Raw genomic sequence first — 19,253 nt, 5'->3', positions numbered from 1 at the left:
GTTTACTGTATTTTTATTGTAAGTTCCAAATTCATTGAGATATTGTTCAGTAAAAGCTTTATAAATGACCAGATATACGATTAAATAAGGTTAAATTTCTCCTATAAGTTTGATTTTTAGAATTGGCAACTAGTCAAGTAATGTGAGATTAATTTATTTCTAACATTTTTTCTGTTAAGAATTTAGAGTCAAAACATTGCAACAGTTGTCTGATTCCAATTTAACTCTCCACAATTAATGTTTTCCACAAGTTATGAGGTTCAACAACATTGGAAATAAGAACTTTTGTTTCTTTAGTGGCTTAAATTATAATTTAAGTTACCAAAGAAATGACAGTACTTATTTATAATATTTTGGTTACATGGATCTTTTGCCTGAGAATAATTGCAGTGAAATTACTACATAGTCTATGCTTAATAGCATTGCAGTTGCTTCAAAGTACGTTAGGAAATGGGTTTGCAGAATGACTTCATAGCTGCTGTCATATTACTCTATTGTCATCATCTCATCAATATGTCTTCCTTTCAATGTTATCTTTAGCATCAAAAAAATTCATTGGTTGTTGGGTCCTGTGATTAAGGAGGGTATTCCAACACATCTATTTTTTTTTACTAGCCAGAAACTTCTTCACATACAGTATGACAGGAGCAGATGTATTGAACTCCTTTGGGATCTTATTTTCACATACTTTCCTCATGTCAAGATCTTCAGTTAATATTTTGCTAACTGTTTCTATGTTGATATTACTTGCTCTGTTATGCCCTGACAGTCAGCTGATGATTTTCACGTATAATTCGATAAACCTTTGATTTTTTTTTCAGTTCTTCTCATTGATGGTCATCCTGACCACTCATCGTCAGTGATGCCTTTTCTTCCCTCAGAACACCTTGTAATCAAGGTGTCCTGGGTTTGATACTCGATTAGCCTTACTGTGCATAAAGTGGACTTGAAACACCAAATCAACCAATCTTCCCTCAGAAAAATGTTTTATCCTCTTGCAAACTGTTGCTTTCATCACAGCATTGTTCTCATACACTTGCACTAAGATCTCACTTGATTTTACTTCAATTCTTGCCAAGTTTGTCAAGAATTTTAATGTTTGCTTTCTGCTCTTAATTCAAGCTCTGCAAGTGTCATCAAAACACACATAGGCAAATTATAGATGCCATTCAGATCAGACTGACACTGGTCAACAATAACATTAATATGCTAATGTCACCAAAGCATTTTGCGGTTTTTGTGAAGTGCTAACAAGCACATGATGGAACATTCGTGAACTTTGTCAAACATCAATAAGTTAAAAGAGTAGTAAATTATCAGGTTTCGTGTGAAATTGATTGTTGCTTGCCAAATGCATACATGGGTGTATAATGACACAAGTCATACAACTGTTTGGAACGCAGGTTCTTCATAGAATCACCATTATGTTGATGTCATGTTTGAATTTGCTTTATATCTAGCAGAAAAAAGTAATCAAGATCTAGTAATGAATATTTTATGTAGAAATTATTATACATTATTTGGAAGACTATGTACCCCCTTTATTTACTCTGATGTAGATTAGGAGAGGAGAGGTGCTCTCAATCCCAACCTATTTTGTGGTGTAGACTTCTTTCTGTGTTAATGTTTGATATCATTTGCTGTGGTGTTCTACTGCTTGGCATATGAGAACCTTTAACCCCCTTAATATGGAGTAGATTATAGTTCGGAATATAATAGTGATACCCTTTCTTGCATATGTGCATGGTACCAAGTGTTAACTGTCTGCTATTTCATTACTAACCTGATTTATTTGCTTGGTATGTTTCCATGCTTTGCTGTATGAAGCACTACCTGAGTATGTTGTGGTGATGCTTGCAATACTAGGGATCTTCCATATTTTATTATATTTAGAGAAATATTCAAGGTTCATTAATTGCCTTAAATGGCTGTACGGTGAAAATTGTTATGTATAGGGCCTTGGACTATTTGTCCTGTAAAATATGTATATAATTATGTTATAAAAAATTGAAAATGTCATAAAAAGTGAAAAATATGTCAGAAAAATGCAGAAATATTCCCAGTAAGCTAAAAATATGCACAACAGCACTTCCGAATTTCTCATTGTACAGACAGTCAGAATCCCTTCAGCCGAATAATGTAGTGGGAAAATACTGAAAATATCGTGAGGTTCACTGCAATTATTCTAAGTTTCATTAACTATTATGTCAGCTTTACACCTTTACAGCTCTGGTACAGTACACAAACGCAACTTTTTTAGGCAGATTTTAACTATAAAATCTGAAAAACAGCCTACAACATTTTGGTCAGAACATGTTATACTTAATATTATTTTCGTTGCACAACGCATCATTTTGTGGCAGCAATCAATACGCAAGCACAACATTTTAGGAGCGATTTTGAATATATATAATTTGAAAAATAGCCCACATTTTTTTTCCAGAACAAGTTACACTAAATACGTTTCCGTTCCACAATGGACTTACAAAGAGCGAGGCAGTACACACTGCTGTGAATGCTGGTAACTACTGTCGCCTTCCCACCTCCATGCAATCCTGTTCCCTCTCACGTGTAAATTGGTGGAGCCGTCTCGCATTGCTACTTGGCAGAGACTTGTTTTCGTTCGCCTGCCCAAGAGATAGCCAGGACAGAGTATACACACTTAATACATGCGTGGCTCAAACAACATGTTATCTTGAAACTCCCATACTCGATTGCCGATAGAGTAGAGGCCTGTAATGTACTGATTGTTATTTTTACTTTTGACTAATCGTTGTGAGAAGTAGAAAAACTGTAAAGAAATTATAACAATTGAAACTTGTTCACGGTGATTCCTATGCCTGTACAAGTGTAACGGAGAACATTTTTCCTCAATAATGTTCGCATGGCTATCAATTGTTGGTGGGATAAAAAAAGGGGGGTTATTACAGTTCTGTACTAGTTGGTAAGAAAAGACTGCATCTGCTTTTAATTTCTTTGTCCGTAATTTCCTTATCCTGCCATCGATATATAAACTATCTGTTGCACTAAAGGTATGAAGAATAAATTATAAAATAACCGATTATGTGCAAAACAATTACGAAATTATACAGAAATAAGTTGTAAAAATGCTAAATTGGTAAAATATGTCAAAATATGGCTTATTAAGTTTGTCTGTTTCAGCTGATTTTCATCAGATAAGTAAAGATCTCACCCCAGTATTCGATCCAATGCCAAATAAAAAATATGTTATAACATAAAGTCCTGGGCCCTAATTATGTATAATCCTCAAATTTTTTGTGCACGATTCAAGAGATTTTCTATTTATTATTATTTTTTAAGTTCCCTTTCTACTTAGTTTAATTAGGATGATGAGGTTGATTGATGAATTGAAGGGGGAAACACAATGCCTCACTAAAGGTTCAACCTCTGGGTTCGTAACATGTTACGCTGATCACAGATCCACACCAATCAAGACAGTACAGAACATGTGCATTCCACAACAGCTAACGAAATGCACTATTTTTTTTAAGTGAAATGGTCCCACGAAGCTTGCAAAAAGAACAGTTGCTGTATTGCCCTTTGTTTTATTTGTTGTTGCACATCAGTTGAACACTGCCAAGCAATACAAGTTTAATTTTACGTAACTTTTTAGTGAATAATTTCTTGCTCAATCCGACTGAAAAATTGTCTGGTGGAGATCAATGTTTCAATGAGACTGCCATGTTTGTTCACAACTGCCAGTTATCTTGCTGATCACGGGATAAAGCACAAATTAAGTTAACTGCCACTCAATCTCCAGTTGAGAAGCTAACTGCATATGGAAAATCTCAAAATTGCAATTGTGTCTAGTCGGTGGGGCATCTGACTGCCACGTGGGAGAGACTGGTTCGATTTGCACATGGATGTCTAAGGTCGGAATTTTTCAAGCCTTGTGACAGTCTCAATAAAATGTGCACCTTGTGGTAAAGATGGCTGGAGCATAGTGCTGATCACATGACCTACATAATTGCAGAGATCGATAGAATGTGTGGGACCCTACCCCCACATCCCCCTATATATGCCTCATGGCATGGTGCAAAGTGAACTTTACCTTTACCTAGCTATATATATGCCAACCTAGGTTTTAATTGTACTTTGAAAGAAACTTGCCCTTAATGATTAACATCCCCCCTCAGGACTGTCAAAAAATGACACATTCATACAATAAACACTATGTTTCTACTCATACAGATAGATTTAATCACAACATGCTATTTTTGGGAACACTTTTGACAACTTCATACTTTCTTGATCAACATCTGCGAAACATAGAATGAACAAAAGAACATCAGCAGCATATTCTGTGCCTCTGTACTTTGTTCAGTACTTCATCTCCCTGCCACAGAAGCTCTAATTGGGGAGCACATTGGAGAGAAATTACGCTGCCTTTGACATCTGCTCCTTTTTTCATTTTTCAATGTTCATTTGAATTATCTTGCATTCTGCATATGCAATATTAGAATTATTCAAGTGTTGTTAATATTTGATTGGTACGTGGAATTTATAGTTAATTTTTTAAATTTGAGTTTTACTTTTTATTAGTGTGCTTTTGGGTATGATTACAAAAGTAGGGTTTAATTTTAATTTGTAATAGGGAAAGTTCCATGGTGACATTAGAAAAGAGTAATATAAATTATGTTACCTGTGAAAACAGATGGGTGGAACTGCACCGATTAATGACAGCTTGCATACTTGATAATAGTGACGTGCTCTTCTACTAAAACGTAATTGGCCTTCTGTGGTAACTTCACAGCAGGTGACAAGACACAAGCTTTAACTTTCAAACTTTATTACATACGTACATGAGAGTTTCTTATTGTTTGGAGAGTGTTTTCTATTTTCTCTTTTTTTCACATTTGGCTTGTCACTCAACAACTTGCGGAACGTGTCATACTCCAATCTCATTTACATCCTTGCCTGCAACACCTGCGGTGGCTTTTACCTAGCGGAAACTTCCACAACCCTCATTTGAGAATCAAGAACAGCACTTTTCCACGGAAGAGATCAATTTCAATTACAGCATCAACACAAACATCTCGGGCACCACCTTCAGTTCCTGCTTTTCCAGATGACACTCTTCCACCAACAGCTCAGGACTTACATATCATACTATGCAAACAACTACATCATTTAATTCAATCAAAAGTTTTGTGAAAACTGTGGCTCACCCAGGGATCAAACCTGTGTTTTTTGCATGCTGTGCTGGCTTTACTATTGAACAACCAAGAGAACTTCTGGAACAATTTTCACTACTTAGATCTCTGTGTAAGTTTACAATGTTCATTGTAGTTATACTGCAACTTCTTGTTGCTATTGAACACCCTTGGGCACGTGAACACTGTCATTTCTCATTAATTGAGGAACTAATTAATCTGAAGTAATTGGCAGCACAGTGATCCAAAGATCCCTTAATGCCTTGTTGAGTCACAGTTTTCAGAACATTTATTTTTCTGTGGAATTCAGGCTTCTTTTGGATTGTTATTACTACTGGAATGAATGCTTGGGTATAAGTGACATTATTGGGCATTGGTCATTATTGAATTTATTAAGCATAGAGGTTATTAGAAACTATGCTGTAGATAAATTGTTCTCATGTCGTGTTTACCAATTTCAGAAGCGTTCAATGGGTCAATGCAAATTGCATGACAAGGCTATTGCACGTGAAAATTTAAGGATGGCTCTTTTTTACTTTGGAACTCAATAATGACAAAAATATCACCATGTTTTACCCCCAAGCCCCTTCAATTGTGCAGAAGCAACAAGTGTGTTGATAGTGATACACACTCAATTTGTAAAGGTGCGGGGGATTCTATGAAGATGTGTGTGTGCTGGCATGATACTGTTTGTGTAGCAAATTATTGCTTTCTGTATGTTGTCTGATGAAAACAGCAAGTCATTGTCAACCATGAATCTTTCGTAACTCTGTGCAGCATGAACGTATAGCATCAAAGTAAGACTTCTGAGAGGAAAGTTGTTCTTCTTAGAGTTGGTGTTATCAGTCTACAGTATGTATACGAGAGTTGTTCAATGAGTAAGTTTCCCTGTGCCATAAAACTAGTTACAAAAATAATTGAGTGACACTATGCACATGGTTGATGAGCCCTATCTGTTGCCTTCAAGGAACGATAGGCATTTCCCCCCAGACATGAAGGCGCATGTGCAGAGGGTAAGGAAACAACGGAACATTGTGAAATGCCAGGCTTGTGCCATTAGAGAGGAGGGCAGCGTGGCAGGTGCACGTGTATTGGACAGCTGGTGTCAGGAAGAAGTGCGTGCAGTGATTTGATACGAATGGGCATTGCTGTGTACGGTGACACTGTAATGTCTGTGCAGATGGTCAGAAGGTGGTGCAACATGTTCACCGTAGACAGAGTAGGGAATTTTGATGAAGTTCGATCCGGTCGTCCCTCAATTGGCTCCACTGATGAGAACATTGCGAAAGTGGATGAACTGATCTGGTGGAACAGAAGAATCAAGGTTCGTGAGGTGGCCAACACAAACATTTTCCTTGGAACCGCTCACAGCATCATCCATGAGGACTTGTGGAGGAGTGTTGCAAGGCCTGAGCCCGGACTTTTTTGCACAGGACATTGATAAGTCGGTGCAGCGTTGGGACAAATGCCTCAATGTGCACGGCGATTATCTTGAAAAGTAGTACAGGTATGTACTTATCTAGACGTGTAGAGTTTGCATGTATATATTACCAAATAAAAATATTACATCATAGTGAAACTTATTTTTTGAATGACCCTCGTATAAACAAATACAGATTATGAAATGAGAATTTCTAACGGTTTCCTTCATCAACCTTATTTTTTCAATCCCTGTCATTTTGAGGCTTGAATATGGTGAATTGTTTTTCACACTAGTTGCAAATTACTTTCATGCAAGCTTGTAAGGTTTTGAAAATTAGCAATATTTGTAAAGTTTTTAATTTACAGACACACAACAGACCTGGTGACTTTATAACATTTAAATGTACACATGTGTTGAACCTTGAATTTTTCTCTGCCTCAGCTCATTTTTATAATGATTGCATAATTATTAATATGAACATGTACATATTTGAATAAAATTGCATTACATTTTTACGTAGCTGTATAAGGCATTTCTTAACCATTGCATTTGTGTACTTTGGACTGTAAGCTTTGACTTCACTGGATTGGAATGTTCAGGATTTAAAATACCTTTTACTTACTATATTTGCATATATTATATTATATTATTGTTTAAGTGATAACAAGTGATTACTTTGAAAGTTTCCTTGTAAGTGAAGGAAAGATATGATTGGTATGCTTAGTACATATTTTGATACAGATACAAGATGTATGTATATATATATATATATATATTTAGCATTGCTGTGTAGTATTCACTTAAATTTTGTAAATAGTAAATTATTGTTATAGTTTAGTTCTGATTCAGGCTGAACCTCAGGATTTTAATATGTGTCTGAAATGCTACAACTGTGTTTTATTTAATTATTTTTGTGAAGTTAGAAATGCATTTTTTTTATCCCGTTTCAATTACATGAAACTTTCCAACACAAATCAATTAGATGGGGGAAATTAACCCCTTTTTATAATTGATTTTGGTGAAAACAGATCTGGCACCTATTCACACTTTTTACTGGAAGAAAAAATTCGCAAAGTTATGTGCATTCAGGTAAGAGGTGAAAAATGATTTGATACAGTTAATGCTGATCAAAGCGTAGTTGCTACATTTATGTATGTATCCGCTGCACTATTTTAAAACTTAAATTGGAAGGGGAAAATGGGTTACCCTATTTCTTAGTAATTTCTTCTTCAGTAATCTTAGATTACTCTAAAGTCAAAACATTTATTCTTCATATACACTATAGATTTGTTTACTGCCATCACGTGACTCATTTTTGTCCCTGTCACTCTTGCTTGAGTCTTCGCTGACAGATGATGCACATGTTTCACTCTGTCTCAAGACATGTCAACTCAAGCAATGATGGAGAAGATCTGCACTTCAAGCCTTTTTGTTCTGTCCTCATGTAACGTTATTGTGGTGGGTGTAAATTCAAGAATTGCAACATTGTCATATATCTCGGTACTTCCATTTCAGATTTCGTCATTCAGCAAAAATGCAAGAAAGCTATTTTTATTCCCAAATAAAACTGTTTCAAAAATAAGGTGCAGTGAGCTTATACATGCCAAAACACAGTATTTATTTTTTTGTCTCATAAGCTTGCTATAAGGATTCTTTTCTTACCAACCATTAAAGCATAATAACAATCTAAAAAGTGTATACTTTTTTTTAGTTGGCTTTACATATTATTCCTTCTAACCAATAATACAATACGCATTATTGAGGCACTCAAGTTTTCTTCTCACCTAATGTAAATACCTTTAAACATCACTTTTTTGTTTTCAGTTAAAACTCTGAATATTCTAGTCTTCGTTCTCAGAATTTGACCCTAGTGAACCCAGTTACTCTTGAAATGAATGTTTCTTCACTCTAAACATTTCTGAAATTGATTCCAAATTCAGTTCAAGAAAGAACTGAAAGCTGTCGAAAATTCAGTTGTGCTCAGATGTGTTTTTGGATATACATAAATTCATTTCTGTGACTATTCTTGCATTTTTTTTAATGATACAACAGTACCAATCAGTTAAAATCAAGTAGATTGGTTACGTACCTTTATAAGTTTGATCGTGACTCACTATATAGATATGCATTTGTAGGGTGTAACATCGCTTCCACATGTAGTACACCGTGGATTGCACTTTGCAAACTAATGAGGCTCTGGTATCTAGACCCAGTATAATCCCTTGTGGGGCTTGTCTTGTGTCGTGCACCTTCATCCATCTCATCAACATTCATCCCTTATCATCATAATTAGCCAAAAGTGGTAGAAGAGCAACAAAAAATTAGCAAATCATTGAATAAAAATATACATTTGTATGTTGCAAATGTGGCCATTTCATCTTTTGGCATATTTTGGTGTGTGGTAGGTTTGTCAGAATTTTATATTGTTTTTACCTACAGAAGTACCTGAAGAAAATTTCTAGAATACTATTAAGAATGATTGAAATAGTCTTGCGTGCTTCTAGCCAGATGAAAAATATTTACACATTCTACCATATTACATATGGCAAGAATATTTCTCCATAATTATTGTTTCATTCGCCTTTCTGCTATTAAGTGCAAGGCTTTCTATGTACAAGACTGTAATGTTTTTTCCCCTTAGTAGCTGTAGCAAAAAGATTGTCATATAATATATATATATGTATGTATATTTGGTGCAGATAGAGGAACTGTAGCTGTGCTAGATGCTAGGTTGTTCAAAAAAAAAATTGAAAAGCTTGAGTCCTAATTTTTTTCCCAATCCAATTATTTAGCCTCTACATACACCTGAATTATGCAAGAAATGTAGCATAAATGTCATGTTATTAATGTTCCTTTTCTCTCTTATTGCAGGCCGTGAGCACAGAAGAAATGGTTGTAGATGAATCTGAAGTAAGTAGTTTAAGTAAATTATATATGTGAGTGTAAGGGTGTAAATAAATTATACATATAATAATGTAAGGGTGTGTGACGCATGCAAAAGCACTCTGTCATTGATAACTGTGGGGTGTCATTTGGTATTCTGTACCGACCTGTGCTAGGGATAGATTTATATAAAGTAAAACTGGAAAAGTGTATCTTTCTTCTCGAGCAGTGTATGTAGCACTTGAGATATCAACAGTTGACGAAGTAAAACATTAAGAAAAATGTAATTTACACATTTATGTATCCTTTTCCAACTGGAAACATTGTTTCAATAAACAGGTGCAACCTGTAAGCCATGACAAATATAGTCACGGAGCGATAAGTAGTGGAACAATGCATTCATATTGTGAAAACTTATGATAATTTGTTCCACAAAATACATGATTATTTCAATCTACATAAGCACCTGACAGAGAAAAGAACATGTGATTGCTACCACCTGGTTATTTGCTTTGGGGCCACGTGAAAGGGAAGGTGTATGCCAAGAATCCCACAACCAGTGACAAGCTCAAAGAAGATATTTAATGTGTCATTGGTGAGATTGAGTGCAATTATGGGAAAATGCCATCAGAAACCTAGACAGAAAGTGACGTGATGGCCATTGTGATCAGAGATTATTCTTCATACATTATTGCAATTCATCAAACTAAATGTTAAAATAATGACAGGGGTGACTCTTACAGAAGACAATCAAATGTCAGCCTGCCTTCCATGTAGTACTACATGTTGCAGATTAGTTAGGCTCTGGTGTCTGGACCTACAGCCAGGATAATCCTCCATAGGATTTTGTCATATGTGTGAAGTGCCCCTTTCCAGTATCAACCTTTAACCTGGGGTAAGGAGATTAGTGCCTGAGTGCTGATGCCCTCAGTTTTCATTTAAATACATCAACAATCAAAATAATGACATTCACAGTTTTCTTATTGAGAGTCATTTATATGTGGTAGCTACTAATGGAAAACCCTGTATTAGATTGGTTGGGGTTAGAAAACAAGAGGTAGAAGAACAAGTGATCTATCCTAATGTGTAATATATCCTAATGCATTAATGCAGCTCAAGAGCCATGGAGGTCTAGTCGGTAGGGTGACTGACTGCCATGCAGGAGACCTAGGTTGGATTTCCAGGGTGGGTGTTCTAAGGTCGGTATTTTTCCAGCCTTGTCTCCTCATGAAGTAGCTCTGGGGCTCACCCAGACTCAATAGGTATAGGTACCTGGGGGCAACCCTGGGAGGTAAAGGTGGATGTATGGTGGTGCTGATCACGTCACCTCAAAAAAGGATGAGATCGAGAATGTGTGGGGCCCTACCTCCACATCCCATAAATGTACCTTCATGACACGGTGCTATATGCACAGAGGACTTAACCTTATTAATCCAGGTCTGATAACCCTAGTTCTTTGTACCCATCATTAGTGAATTTTCTATTTTAGGTTCCATTCCATATACATGTGCATATATTTTTTTTGTAAATATTTAAGTTTTTTGTTTGTTATTCCTATATTTATAGTGGTACATACCACTAATTTAGCACATGCTGCCTCCCTTCCCCCTTTTTATTATACTATCTTTCAGTGATTTTTCCCATTTAGTCTTGTTATTTCAGAATTAATCATTTTAAGTCCATTTTTTTACTACTACTCTTCCTTCTTTCCTCCATCTTGCAGTGTTGACAGTAGCATACCAATGATTTCCACTTGATCCGTATGTCCAAATTTAGTCTTTAATAACATTACAGTTCTGCTAAAGCATTTCATGTTTCAACCACATATAGGACAGTCCTTAATTTTCATGATCGGTTGGTCAAGTTCACATTGTCTTCAGCTTCCTAACTGAATCTTCCTCCCTCCACAGCAACTTCAGTTTGATTCAGACTGAATACTTTTGAATGCGTTTTGATCTGCTTGTGTGATTTTCTCAGAATGACCAGTTAGAGAATGCTAGGAAGTAACTGACGAAAACTGTAAACAGTGTGCACGACTATTTCAAGGATGTTATGACAGTTACCAGTCCCATCCGCAAATGTTAGTTTCCACCAGTGACTATTCTGTTACATAGAAATTCTGTCAGACAGTTGATAAAACATTAGGCTGGCAACACTGAGTTAAGGGGAGAGAAAGAAACAATGTGAGACAGAATTGGCTCATGGAGTGTGGAGGTAGGAAACTGCCAAGCATGACCTTAACCATTGATTATTGTCAAACAGCAAATAATAGTATGCCCATATACAGTCATGGACAGTTCTGGATTGATATAATCAGTGGGTTGTTACACTCCAGAACTGTCCATGACTGTACATATGTTTTAGCAGCTAATGGAAACATAACCAGTTCCAGCAGTGCTTATTTGCACTTTTTTTTTGAACATTCTTCTTCTGCATTGCACTGTGCCATGGATTCACATGGGGAGTGTGGAGGTACAATAGCACATGTTCTGAACTTTGGCCACAGTGGAGGCGGTGTCATCAACATCATGCTCTTGCATGTTTTGGTGGTTCCCTCCAAGTACCCATTGGTGAGAGCATGCAGGTCATCGGGGATTTTTGTAGGGAGTGGTCAATCGTCGATTCAAAATTATGGTGTTCCTCCCATCTCTGACTTTTTTACATGGGTGTCCTTACAAGTATTGGCAACATCGAAGAAACTTGTAGCCTCTTCACGTCTTGTCAAAATAATGAGGAAGGTCCAAGTTTCCTTAAGTTCGTCCAGAACTGTAGAAACTATTTTCTTCATCTTAAAACACATGAGCTAATATCTGGCACAACTGTTAACCCCCTCCCACTGATTTCAAACCTTTAATACACTGAAACAGTCCTCCTCATATTTGTTACAGCTTGTACCCACCTGAATCAAGGAATGTTAGGGTAAACATTTTTGACGTGAAGTTCATGCTGTGTGACTTTTCACGTAAAATTGTTATAATTTGGGATACTCTCTCATATTTTTTGGATCTGAATTTAATTTCATTCCTAAACATAAGGCTTGTGCATTTTTCGAAAAATTGAACTGGTTCATTTTCCAGGGAAGGTAGGCTGTTACTCCATCTGAGTGATACCCGTGGATGAAAATTTGGGTGAGCCCCACTAATGTAAGTCATTCTGAACATTATTCATAGCTGTGTTCCATGAATTAGGCTGACCGACTGCCATGTGGAAGATCTGAGTTCGATTCCAAGGATGAATGGTGGGAAGTTTACCAGCAATGTTCCTGGATGAAGCAGCTTTGGAGTTCAGCTTTTTCTGGGTACCTGGGTCTTAAAGGTGGCCTCCCTTCACATCCTCCTACATGCCTCCCTGGGATAGCATTGCCTTTTCTCCAGTGCTTACTTAACCATTTTTATGCATATTTCTCCTTTCATTACTTGCTCCTATTTATGTGTGCATTTCCCTTGTTTTCTGTTCCTTTACCTGATTTCAATATACATTCCTCTTGTTCTTTACACATATTCAGGTTGTTTGCACATTTTTAGATATTTCAACAACTCTTTTAGTGCAAAGTTTTACTCCCCACCCTTTTTTTTTCTTTTTTTTTTCTTTTTTTGTCCTGCACCGTGGCCATCTAAGGTGTTGTGCTTTGGGCTCTGGCTACGGGACATGTGCAGGTTCGAGTGTCCAGGGGGAAGCGTAACAACTTTTCTCCTGAGGTTTCGGCTTGTATATTGGACCTGTGGCCACAAACCATCCTGAGGAAATTGGGGAGCTACGAGTGAGTAGCATAACCCGGTCATGGAAACCTACAACAATGACTGGGGGTTCGTCGTGCTGACCACACATCACCCTGTAACTAGCTGGATGATTTCCCACTTTAGCAGGTGGGAGTGAAGGCGGCAGTCATTAGGTAGGCCCTGGCCCTCACAGGCTGTTGTACTACGGGTTATTTTATGTACTCCTTTTTTATTCAGTCAGAACAGGTCTACTTTTTATCTTCCCAACTGTTTATCACCCCTGTTTGGAGATGACAACAGTGTTTTAAGTAATGCTGTTAACTTTTTTGAGAAGAGCGGGTCTCTCTAGTTCCCTTCATTCTGTGACCGTTTCTTCTGGGGATTGGTGGAATATAAATTTTTGCATGTACCAATAAAGTACCAATATAAAATTACAAATGTTTCATGAAGAACCAGAATAGTTCATTAGCCTCCATAATTAATACATATGACTGTAGTGGGTTTTGCCATAGAAAACTAAACTGTATTTTAGACTTTTGTTAAAAACACTAAAATAACACAAACAGCACAATGAAAACCACTTAGGAGTTCTTCGGAGCTTTCAACTCCTTCACAGAGTCATCATCAGGGCTGGTCGAGGGAAGACTGAGCGGACACGGTTGTAGTTCCGCTGGCGTTACTTGATGTGTCTGCCAGCAGATGTCGTTGCAGTGTTGGTAAGTCCTTGTATGTTTGGATTATTGGATGGGGAGATGGACTTGACAAAATCAGGATAACAAACTGGCATTTGGAACTAAATTACCGTCTGTTTATATAACTATTGGACCGATGTCAGTATAAGCAAATTTACTGATAACAAACATGCTTATTGTAGTGAACCCCACACAAAAGAAATAAGCATCTCTCATGATGTCTTTGGGATGGAGCCAAAAGCTCAGATAGGTTTTATTTATATGGTTTATCATCATGCTGTTTCTTTTGTGTTGTTCACTAAAAATGCCGGCACGTGGCGTAAGAAGGTTTTTATTGTCTCAGACCTGCTTATATTAACCAGTACCAATTGAGTATTGATTAATCCATTCCACCTTTAATTTGGACTCTGATTGGGATAAATATTTTCACAAATAATTCACATGTTTTTAGGCAGCTTTCAGACCATGTTGATAAGCAATGCACAAGAGATGTGTTAGGGCCTCCCCTATGGCGCAGTGGTAGCGTTATTGCCTTGTAATCTAGGGGTCCTGGATTCGATACCCGGTGGAGGCACAAGTGGTTCGGATCCCACTTTAAACTGTAGGTCCAGTCCCGATTAGCCTTACTGTGCATAAATTGGACTTAAAACAGCAACTCAAACCAAACCAAAGAGATGTGTTACTTGGAAATGAACCTCTGAAAATAAATGCAACCTTTCATACTGAAGTGAGACGAGAAGCACACATCACTTGTTGCTTGCATGTTACTTGGTTTTTTTCTCAGTAGTGCACATTGGTTTGCTAGTCGTACATGTTCAGTGATTGCTTTTTTTGCAGACTGGAGTGGCTGGTCTGAAAGCTGCCCAATATTTTATTCTGTACAAAAGCACTGAATTACAGTCTTGTTATAATTGATTTGTTTCATGTCACTCTCCTCCTATTTTTGACTAACCTGGAGGAGTGAATTACAGTGTATCTACTTGGGTAGATGTATGGAAAATAGATGGGAAATTTTGATCTGAAACAGAAATTACGAGAGTTTTTTTGTTTGCACCACTTTCCCATGCTCCATTTCAGCTGTATGGGTATATCATGTGATCCATCATGCTTAGTGGCATAATTTAATTTGCCAGTTGCAACAAAATTTAGACTGAAGTAAAATTTCAGGAGAAAATTATGATTTACGATTTTTCATGTGGGTATAACCCTAAACTCCTAGTGTTGCTAACCAATATTATATACCACTAAAGTGCCACTTTTTCACTTTGCCCATGTTCCAGTATCAATGTTGATAGGAATTGGTAGCAACATTGATTTCAACATGGCCTGCTCATGGTCTTACTACTGGAGGCTCCAGGTTTGAGTCATAACCTGGAGGTGATTGTTTCTTTGTGAGCGTCCCTTCATCAGTTTCATATAATTTATCACTACCATTGATATCAGCCAAAAGTGACAATAGAGTGATAAACATTATGGAAAAATGCAAACATTTGATTTTTAAAGTTGAACAAATTTCCCACGAGGAAGTACACAGATATTAGTTATGGGGTAAGGGCCATAACTGTTGCCTCCCAACCAAAGCAACAGATGGCAGTACAGGGACATGTTAGCGAAAACCAGCCATTAGCGAAAACCAGCCCTGTTGGCAAAGTTGCCACCACCTATGCCAAAGCTTGCTGCACCCCTATTGATAGGGTCCAGCAGCAGAGGATGCAAGTGTATCTGCAACAGCATCCATGAGGCTTAGCGCTAAGTGGTGGGAAGCCAGCCAAGTTATACCTAATGCTTTATTTCAATTAATTATTATTCACAGTTCAGCTTGTTCCATTAAACACATGAACTTGTATGCATAATTATGTAAGTATGTTTTAAGATGTCAAGGGCAAGCAAGAGCATGCTCATGAAACTCGGGCTGAAGCAAACCAGAGTCAATAAGGGACCTGTGTTTTGTTAACGTATGTGCAGTGCCACACATGGTGCTAAAGTTTGCTTTCATTACAGAACAATCATAACAACGATGGAAGTGAAACGCATGAAATAGAATTGAAGGAAGTAATTAAGGAGGGACATGATCGAGCGGACCCAAGTCAATTTGAGCTGCTCAAAGTCCTTGGGCAGGGCTCTTTTGGAAAGGTGAGCTTGCAGTGTTGAGTGACCGGGTGACAATGTGGTAGAATATCAGGGGTGTGTGCATTATCAGTTATAACACTGTATAGAACCTACTGCAATAATAGCTATGGCATATAAAATGTCCTGTATTTCATGTTTTTTTTTTTTTGACGTCGTAAAGGTACATACATACTAGAGTTTTCTATTTTCAAATTTCCAACAGCTCTTGTTGTTTGCTTCAGGAATGGAAAAGGAAAGATAATGAATAATATTTAATAATAATATGGAATGAAGAAATTTTGCTAAGAATGGTAAAGAGTGCATCAATGTTGCCCAATAGGGTAAGGGCAAGCAAAAAAAGATATGTTTCTGCTCCAATAACTATTTTCTTTAATGCAGATATAGGTTTTACCTTTCGTTTTTGCTTCCTGAGAAAAGAAAACAGGAGTGTCTCCTGAGAAAGAAAAACAGGAGTGTCTAAAAAATGACAATTTTGATGTGAAAGTAATTATTAATACTTTACCTGACAATATTCAGTAGTAATTCGTATTATTACATGGAGATATTTAATTTCTTCATTTGTCCAGTACAGCACATGAAGTTTTAACCTGGATAGAATGAATGAGTGATTCATAAATCAATAGGAAGATTGAATTGAACTGAAAGATTTAGAACAACATTAGTTACATTGTATCTAAAGATATCTGTTCGGTGGTTACACGGAGATAGGTTAAGTAATTTACTTTAAAAAGTTCACATTTCATTTTTTCCCGTAGTTCTTGTTTGCGATCGATTTTGCCACCTCTCTGGTGGCTTTGTCAGACACGTACTGTCTTGCAAGACAGTAACATTAGTTTTTTGTAACAACATTAGTTACGCACATTCCTTTGCCAGTTGTTCAGAAAAAACAAAGTAGAATTGAATATATCCATTTGTCGTGATACCTTATTATGTGATTTGGTAATTGTAAGAATGACATTAATGGAACATGCTTACTTATTCATGTATGCTTTCTATAAGACAAAATTGTTTTTGTTTCAGGTGTTCCTTGTTCGAAAAATTTTAGGGAAAGATTCTGGAACACTATATGCAATGAAAGTACTAAAGAAGGCAACATTAAAACGTAAGTGACACAGGTTTCCAATATGTACATTTGAAGGCATGTTAGTTTTTTGTTGTTAATTTAGGATGGAAAAATTAAGTGTAAACAGGATTTAAATTTGAGGAGTTACAACTAGTGTTTGAATTAAGAATAATATTTTTCAATCCATTTTTGTACCTATGTTACGGGATGCTTCTTTGTTCTCATCAGAAGTGAACCTAAGGTGTCTTGATATCTCTTTATGGAACGCAGGTATTATTATTTTAATGTCTCAAGATTCACAATTTCCACAGAACGTGAAGAATGAATTATACTGTGAGGCAATTTGTTATTGTAGTGCTAAATTTTTGTTGATATTTCAAGGATGTTTATTCTTGTTTTCCAGTTCGGGATAGAATGAGAACGAAAATGGAAAGAAACATACTGGTAGACGTGCAACACCCGTTCATCGTTAGACTGCACTACGCATTTCAAACGGAAGGGAAGCTCTACCTCATCTTGGACTTCCTAAGAGGAGGCGATTTATTTACTCGTCTTTCTAAGGAGGTTAGTGACTTAGGTTAATATAGCGATAATACAATTAGAGTGCATCACACATAAATTTGCCGTTGCGTAGAAACGAATTTTCGTTTCGTCTCCCTCTCTCTTAGCATCACGTGTTCTACCCTGCTCGAAAACCTTCGCTATTGTTGTCATATTGTCATTCCATTCCTGGACACACTCGCGCAAACATCATTGAAAACAATTGAATAGCGCTCCAGCTCGCGGTTCCCACCGTTCGGCAGGGACGGTAATGTGGCAATATAGCACGGCCTAGTGGTTACTTCTTTTATGTAGTGCATGTTCATTGGCTATCTAGTAACTAGTGTTGCCAACTGTAATAATGAAGCACTATTTCTGTCACGGAAGGGGAAGGGCAGGTAAAGTGGCGGTGAGTTTTGTTGGATTGGAAGCACCATATTTTTATTTTATACTAAGTATTTGACCGGTTTGACGTTGTGTGCGTGTATTGCGTGTGTGTATGTAAAAGTGTGTGTTTGCTAATGAACGTTAAATTCCATAATGCCTCCAGTTCTGTCGAAGTTGAAATCAAAAACCTTGCATAGCCAAGCTCGGGAAATTCTAAGCAACGTGCACGAGTTCATGAAGGAGGAAGCCAGTCATGGTGTTAGCATCCCAATAAAGCATTTTGGCAAGAGAGCAGCGGCTGCGACTGGAGTTCCTGAAAGAACAATCAGGGCTATCATGAACGAAAGACAATCTCTTGAGATGTCAGAAGGCCCCTCCACATCATTCCACACTCCCGGGAAAGAAGACAAAGACCAGCGACCAAATCGTCAGTGGATGCTTTCGATGAAAACGTTATCCGTAGGCGCATATACCACTATGCTCTGCGTGAAAATGAAGTGCCGACATTGAAAAAATTGCATGTCAAATTACAGGCGGACATAAATTTTGCGGGAAGTCAAGAGAGTTTGCGACGTTTGCTGCGAAAGATGGGATTTAGGTGGAGTATTGAAATAGCATAAGAAGTCTCATTATTTATTTTATATTTTGATGTTTTAGTTAGGAATATATTGATTTTCAATTTTCCGTTGCTGCGTAATGACCGGGGGGGGGGGGGGAGAGGGGTCGAAATAGAGCGGCATCTGCCGCCACCTCCCAGGGAGGCAAAATGACTAGCGCCGGCCCTGGTTCATAACAAAAGAAAAAGCCGCGCAGCTTATCGTCTAGTGGCAGTATATGTACTTGTTATTGTTGTGGAAGTCGGCATCCTTTGTAAATGTACAACAAAGGCAACCGACTGTCGCCGATCTCAGAGAGGAAATAATAATACTGCTTGAGGAGGAGTGTTATGGTGCAATTGTAGCGGTTTAACACGTTGGCATGTTGTTATCTGCCGTTGCAGTTCCATACCAGTGTATACGGGTTTTGGGAGTGAAAAGTTAGAACGCCACCAGTGCATTAATGCAATGAAAAATAATATATATATTTTTTTTATTTTGTTTGAAATCACTCAAATAAGGAATCGTATGAAGAAGTCTTCTTTGCAGCATTTTTGGTAATTTTACTTATGTGTTAGTTCATATTTTGTGAATTTTTAGTCCATATGTATGTAGCTACATACAAAGCCACTTGTTAGTACATATT

The 19,253-nt window shown here is 37.2% G+C and overlaps 1 protein-coding gene across 2 annotated transcripts in view; it reads left to right on the top strand.

The window, feature by feature from the left end:
- The window catches only part of S6kII (Ribosomal protein S6 kinase II), a 114,727-nt gene that overhangs the window by 17,765 nt on the left and 77,709 nt on the right, over positions 1 to 19,253 (top strand). For both annotated transcript variants that reach the window (XM_083124080.1, XM_083124079.1), the window contains 4 exons: positions 9,469 to 9,507; positions 15,893 to 16,024; positions 17,042 to 17,123; positions 17,488 to 17,648. In XM_083124080.1, coding sequence (XP_082980206.1) covers positions 9,469 to 9,507; positions 15,893 to 16,024; positions 17,042 to 17,123; positions 17,488 to 17,648 — 414 coding nt within the window. The remainder of the gene's footprint in view (positions 1 to 9,468; positions 9,508 to 15,892; positions 16,025 to 17,041; positions 17,124 to 17,487; positions 17,649 to 19,253) is intronic.

This window comes from Lepisma saccharinum, chromosome 6 (genome assembly GCF_977018435.1).
Source record: "Lepisma saccharinum chromosome 6, izLepSacc3.1, whole genome shotgun sequence".
Taxonomy (NCBI): Eukaryota; Metazoa; Arthropoda; class Insecta; order Zygentoma; family Lepismatidae; genus Lepisma; species Lepisma saccharinum.
This window is presented reverse-complemented; position numbering and strand designations above follow the sequence as displayed.